The 6,328-nt window shown below is 37.0% G+C and overlaps 1 protein-coding gene across 1 annotated transcript; it reads left to right on the top strand.

Annotated features, from left to right (window-relative positions):
- Positions 1-2,534: 2,534 nt before the first annotated feature.
- LOC121412951 lies at positions 2,535-6,068 on the top strand. The gene is made up of 3 exons (XM_041605713.1): positions 2,535-2,729; positions 4,005-5,256; positions 5,839-6,068. Exons 1-3 carry the CDS (start codon positions 2,535-2,537, stop codon positions 6,066-6,068), a joined length of 1,677 nt encoding a protein of 558 aa, XP_041461647.1.
- The last annotated feature ends 260 nt before the right edge of the window (positions 6,069-6,328 follow it).

The raw sequence follows: 6,328 nt of genomic DNA, 5'->3' as shown, positions 1-6,328 counted from the left end.
TATATATATATATATATATATATATGCATGTGTGTGTGTGCGTGTGCGTGTTTTGACAGGATCAGGCATTACCCCTTTTTCTTTTTCAACATTTTCTTTTATGGCGCCGGTGAAGTGCAAAAATATGTGCGCCGCTCGGCAGTGCGCCCCCCCCCCCTTTCGCCAAAAGCTGGATCCGCCTATGATGAATGATGGGATATTTGAGACATTTGCAATATCATTTATGTACCATATAAATAACAAAGGCCCTTACAAGGACCCATGCGGAACACCACACAATATTTTCCTAGGTTCTGACAAACAGGTATTATATTTAGTACATTGCAATCGAATGGAAAGGTAGTTACTAACCAACTAAATGCTATTCCTCGAATCCCGTATAGTGCTTTAAATGAGCTAACATGATATCATGATTATAGAGTATCAACAAATTCATTTAAATTATTATCAATATTACATTTCAATTAATCAAGATTGAAATCACCCATGATGTATATCATTTTGTTATCTTTCAACAGGGGTAAAATCATAGTAGTCAAATGCTGCATTAAAGTTATTCAAATTTGCACTGGGAGGCTTACATACCACACCAATAACAATCTTTTTACCTGCTTGCTGACTAATTTCAATAAAAACAGACTCATAAAAAGCTCCATCACTTACAGGATCACGTCTCTCAAAATAGGAATACGTGTTTCTTACATAAAGGCCAACTCCACCGCCTATTTCTCTACAATTATTTGAACATACAGAGTTAAAACCTGTCACAATTGAAATTGAATGATTTGAACGCAGAAATAAAAACAAACAATCAAACTTCATAAACTGACCACAGCTTTATTGTTACACCAACATCGACTGTGGTAGTAAGAATAGTCCGAGAAAAATATATTTTAGATATTAAAAAAAAAAAGTTTAAAATGATTGGTAATTTTTTTTTATAAATTGTATATGAAAAAAAAAGAAAACATTGTACAATCGGGCAACATTATAGACCTGCGGATGTATAGATGATAGTAATTTCCTATTATTGTAGAATTCTAACTTGGGTTTTTTAATTATTATTTCCGTAATATATAGAGGTGATATCCTAGTTTCCCCCGGTCTACGGGCATGCACTTTTCTTGAAGGTTATCCTGGCTATCATCGATTTTGTGTATGACAATTCTTTGAAAAGACTTAGTGAATAGATTTGTTTCACTCTTATAAATTACAAATGCGGTTCGAAACATGTACACATTATGAGGACCAGTGTGTGATAACATGTTATATTGCGTCCATCGTTGAGGGACAAATTTGAAAAGAATCACTGTCGCAATGACGGTTTATTAGGTCATAAAATGTTTTGAGTGCACTTTCGGCCAGCGGTGAAGGAACAAGTGCAAATTACAAATTCGCACTTGTTATTATTTACGAAGTATAATCACTGATCTAAGAAGAAAACAAACCTTACATACATATCGATCCTTTCATTTATTTTATAATGATAATGACAATAATAATGAAATTAAATGTTGTAATTTTGTGAATTATGTTACATGGTCCTATGTATTCAGGATTAACCAACAACTGATGGGTTTTATAACTATATCTCTTATTCATTGTGCAATATATATATTCTAAAGCTTAATCTTACTGTTTTCAAAGAGTGCAGATAGGGTTCATAATTAATTTTGGACAAATAATGCAATATATTCGTTTATAATCAATGTTAAAGGAAGCTTTTGTGGATCATCTTTTGATCTTTGTTTAATAGAATTTTGATAGTTTTAATAGTTATTGAATGGATGCTACAGTTTTTATTATTACATGCAGTATTGTATTATTATAATTTTATGTAATGTATATTTTGAGTCATTTTCATGGTGCATTCTGGATGAATATATTAAGGTTCAGATACCCTCTCTTGGGTGCCTGGATATTCGAATGCACCACGGAAATGACGTTTTGATTTATGATATTACTTGTATATTTAATAATATAATATATGATGTTTATTTTTATTTGTAATTCATGTTCAATTCGGTTTAGTCTTTCTATTTATCTATCTTCATCTCGTTAATATCATCATCATTATTATTATGATAATAATTATCACCATCATCGGCATCGGGTTTTTTTTTCTCCTCGGATATGTAACTCATTTTGATAAGTGCTCCTTGTCGTAGAATTTCACATGTTTGCTCTAATGAAATATCATCATTCAAATTTTACCACGTCACCACTAGCGTACCTGCGTCGTACCTTCTGGTACGACTGAATAATTTTTTATTTTTATTGCTTGTTCATTTTTTTAATGGCATGATTGAAGACCTTTCTTTTTCTTTTTTTTTTTTGCTTTTCAATTTTTTTTTATGGTACGATTTGAAGACCTTTGTGATTAAAGACTTTTTTTTTGCTAGTCAAATTTTTCGACCGGTTTTGCCCCCCCCCCCCCGTGGAAAATCCTAGGTACGCCACTGCAAATCACAATGCCTTCAAGAACAATTCATATTTCTGTGGTATTTTTCTTCCTCTGCAGTTTGGTGTTGATCATGCTGGTGGCCCTACTAACGAACCTAACAGCACTGATCACAATCCTGCGGGTTCGAAGCCTCAGACAGACTCCCCATAACCTACTCATCTTAAACCTGATTGCAGCTGATCTTGGAAGGGTTTTTCTGGCCATGCCCTTTTCTCTCAAATCAGTCTTTGATCATGGCGAAGGTTTGGAGGATACCTGCTGTAAGGTATATTCAATGAGCTGAGAGAAGGAGATGCATTGTAAATGCCAAAAGCAGTGGTGTCAAAATTACACCGGTCGTTGTTGTAATGGGACCGGCTCAAAACACTACACCGTGCTAGTACAACAATGATTGGTGTTATTTTCTTTGTTATATCGTAATCATTTGGTGTTATATTCAAACTGTGTTGTGTATTTTGACACTTGGCGTGCGGTTTCTTCATAACACCGACCAGTGGAGATTTTAACGCCATATATTTATAGTATAGACATTACATAAAAGCAATCATACTTCCAATGTAATTATTAGTAATAGATGGAAAGTCGCTAGAATTCAAATCAATGGATAGTATCATGATCAAGTAAGGTATGAGATTTAAAAAGAAAGGTATTACAATAAAAATGTGTACACTGTTAAAAAAACCCTGATTTTACAGAAAAATAAAAGAAGATTTGCAGAAAGCAATACCAGAATCATTCTTTAAATTCATGAAACAGGAATTTTTCTGCAATTTAACAGAACAGGTCTGTTAGAAAAAGGGGAAAAGAGTGTTTTATTTAAGGAAATTTGTAAGATTACACACACCAAATACCAATTTCTTGTAAGATTACGCAATCTGGTAAGATTACAGGTGTTCTCGAGACTCGGCTGCAAGAACTTCTTTTATTTTAAGGATAAATTTTCTAACAGTGTAGGTCTTTTATAAATCTTGACCAGATAATAATGATTCGAAATTGTTGTTTTCGCAAAGGTTAAGCCCATGATCATGATGCAATACATTCCCTCAGTCCTTTATACGACATTATTTTAGCTATCATCAGCTGCAAGCACGTACAAATAATTATTTTTTTTAAGTGCTAAAAAATTACAAAAGGGTGATAGAAAGGGAGAAACAAAAAGAAAGAACACCATCGAATATAGGTGACTGCATCATGTATGTATGATACCTCTAGTTAAATGGGAAAAAGAGAAAATATGTGACATTATATACACTAATACCCCACCCCCCTGCCCTCCCCACCCTCGCGCACACACACTCAATTGTTGAATTACCTGATGACGCTATGCACTGATCATGGTTGTGCTTAAAATCCGAGGAATCGTAGGAAAGTACTCGTAAGACGTAACAATTCACGTTTCAATCCGGGGATGGGGACATTTTCTCCATGCCCTGCTACGCTCGATATTGATGATTGTTTATTCTATATGATCACAGAGAAACGAGATTCCTGAGGAATTGAAATAAATGGTAGCATCTTCTTTTCAATCTTTTCATAACAGATTTTTGGTTTCTTTGCCCTCTCCTTTGGCTACACCCACTTCTTGACGATTGCATTCATCGCCGTAGATCGGGTTATTGTCGTCACGTCTTGCAACAAGTGTGGAATTTCCGATTGGGCAAGAGTTCGTGTCATGCTGACATTGACCTGGCTTATAGCTTCAACGATTTCTCTACCTCCTGTCTTAAAAACAAATATTGGGTACACAGATGAATTGAAGATGTGCCTGCCGCTTGATTGGAAGAGTGATACGCTTTCCCAGAACATCCTGACAATGGTCACCATTCTTGCGATTGTACTTCCAACAATGATAGTTTCCTACACCGTCATAGCGGTTTTACTCTGGAAAAGGGATCGCAAGCTTACGCGAAGACGGCGACGTGGACTTAAATCAACAGTGCGAGCTCGACCGGCAAGACCGATTCCCTCAAGTCCTGTTGGTCTACGAAAGGTGAAGTTTGATATCACATTTGCAGATACAGAATCGGTCGATTTCGAGCAAAACACACCACAATGCCCTGGACAGCAGGTTTATAGCCCAGTGGCTACCACAGGACACATATCGCATGAAACTGAAAGATCAGTAGTACAACCAATGGGTAAAGTAGAGGATTGTGAAGTTTCACTCGCTTTGAAAGACAAGGAAGTAGTGAAACGCAGAAGGAAAGGTGTAGTGCTCGATGATGGATCAACTCTTACACGTGAGGGCGCTTCACGAGGAAGGTACGGCCTCGGGTCTCGGCTGAGTGCATTGCTGAATATCAAGCGAGAATCTAGCGCCAAAGAAGACGCAGTAAATGATGGTGATGTCAACTGTGTCATCAAAGGATTTAAATCTGCACATGGAACTGGTTTCACTCCTGGTACCAGTCTATACACTGCGGCAACAGGAGAAGATGATATTGGTACGACTTACAGAACTGTCATTGAAACGCGAACAAGACGTTTGTCCAACCTGTTCGGCAGCCTCAAGGGTGTAGTCGGGCTTGGAAACCATGGCCGGGATTACAACGATGATGATGATGTCACTGAAAACTACAGCGAAGATGATGATCAGACCTGTGATTTCGATTCTGAACCATCTCAAACAATTACCACTTACTCCATGTCACCATCTGGGGTGGATTTCACCACCGGCAAGGATGACGAAAGCGGGGAGGACGTCATACGACCGAAGCGAGTCCGTCGGAGAACTCGAAAGACGAAGCTTGAAAAGTTGCGAATAGTTAGGCAAAGGAGAGTCGCGTGGACAGGTAAAACTGACGTCTAGGAGAAGATATAATTATCTCATATGATGGCAAAAAAGCTAAAGGAAAGCACTTTCTTTCCGTAGGCGTACCACTGACCTTTTTGTGTTTAAAGCATTCTTCTTTTTCAAAAATGAGAGAATTCATTTTTTCATTATATATTTCGGCATGATTTGCACAAATACTGTGAATTTAAAACCTCGTATGCAATTCCCGTAAGCAATACTGCCATATCAAATATTAATGTTTAATACATGTGTGGTGGTACGAATACTCTTTGCGCATGTTAAGAAAGACTTCCTTTCAGAGCAACTATGTCTAATACACCTTCCCCCACTTGTAAAGACTTTTTGAAAGCATGGTAGAATATTCTTAGGCCCTCTATTAGTAAGAACTTGGGAAATTTAGTAACACGCTTTTGAATGGCCTGCAAAAGATAACAGCCCCTGAGAATAGCTTTTTTATTTCAGGTTCGGGTGGATACTCTTCCACAGCAAGGAAGTCTTAACCCTGATCAAAACAGATTGAATTTTTAGAAGAATAATTCTTTCAGAATTCAAACGCTATTCCATCTTATTTTCCCTAAAGGTGTGCTACTGGTCTGTTGTAGTATCTTCTTCACTATTCCACTTTTCATCTGGTATTCATTCGATTCAACTTCGGAGCTGTTCGGGGTCCTGGCTGTCTGGTGGACGTACTGCATGACCATAGCGGATCCTATGGTATACGCCTTTATGAACAGACGTGTTAAGAAAGAACTGCGAATGTATAGGAAATCGATGGCCAATTGCTTATCATGCACATGCAAAGGAGAATAGACAAATTAGATCTGACATTTACATTTTAGAGAGGTGATTTATTCATGATCACCTCGAGTCCGCCAAGTAGATGTATTTTAATATGGAATTTGCTCGACAAACGGCAATTTGGCAAAACAGTGACTTTGTATTGCTCTATGCTTTCCTACATTACACTGATTTTGATGTTGTTATAATTAACATCCATTGAATTGTATTGTACTAAAGGCAAAAAAGGTAGACCTTTGTAAATAACACGGACTGTTGCGTATTAGTATCAA

The sequence above is a fragment of the Lytechinus variegatus genome, chromosome 4 (assembly GCF_018143015.1).
Source record: "Lytechinus variegatus isolate NC3 chromosome 4, Lvar_3.0, whole genome shotgun sequence".
In the NCBI taxonomy this organism is placed as follows: Eukaryota; Metazoa; Echinodermata; class Echinoidea; order Temnopleuroida; family Toxopneustidae; genus Lytechinus; species Lytechinus variegatus.
The sequence above is the reverse complement of the archived record's forward strand: the minus strand, read 5'-3'. Positions and strand labels throughout refer to the sequence as shown.

Coding starts and splice junctions, on each gene's coding strand:
- LOC121412951 (XM_041605713.1), top strand. CDS start 2,535: ATGCTGGTGGCCCTACTAACGAACCTAACAGCACTGATCACAATCCTG. Junction 2,730..4,004: donor TGGAGGATACCTGCTGTAAG/GTATATTCAATG, acceptor TTTTCATAACAG/ATTTTTGGTTTCTTTGCCCT. Junction 5,257..5,838: donor AAGGAGAGTCGCGTGGACAG/GTAAAACTGACG, acceptor TTTTCCCTAAAG/GTGTGCTACTGGTCTGTTGT.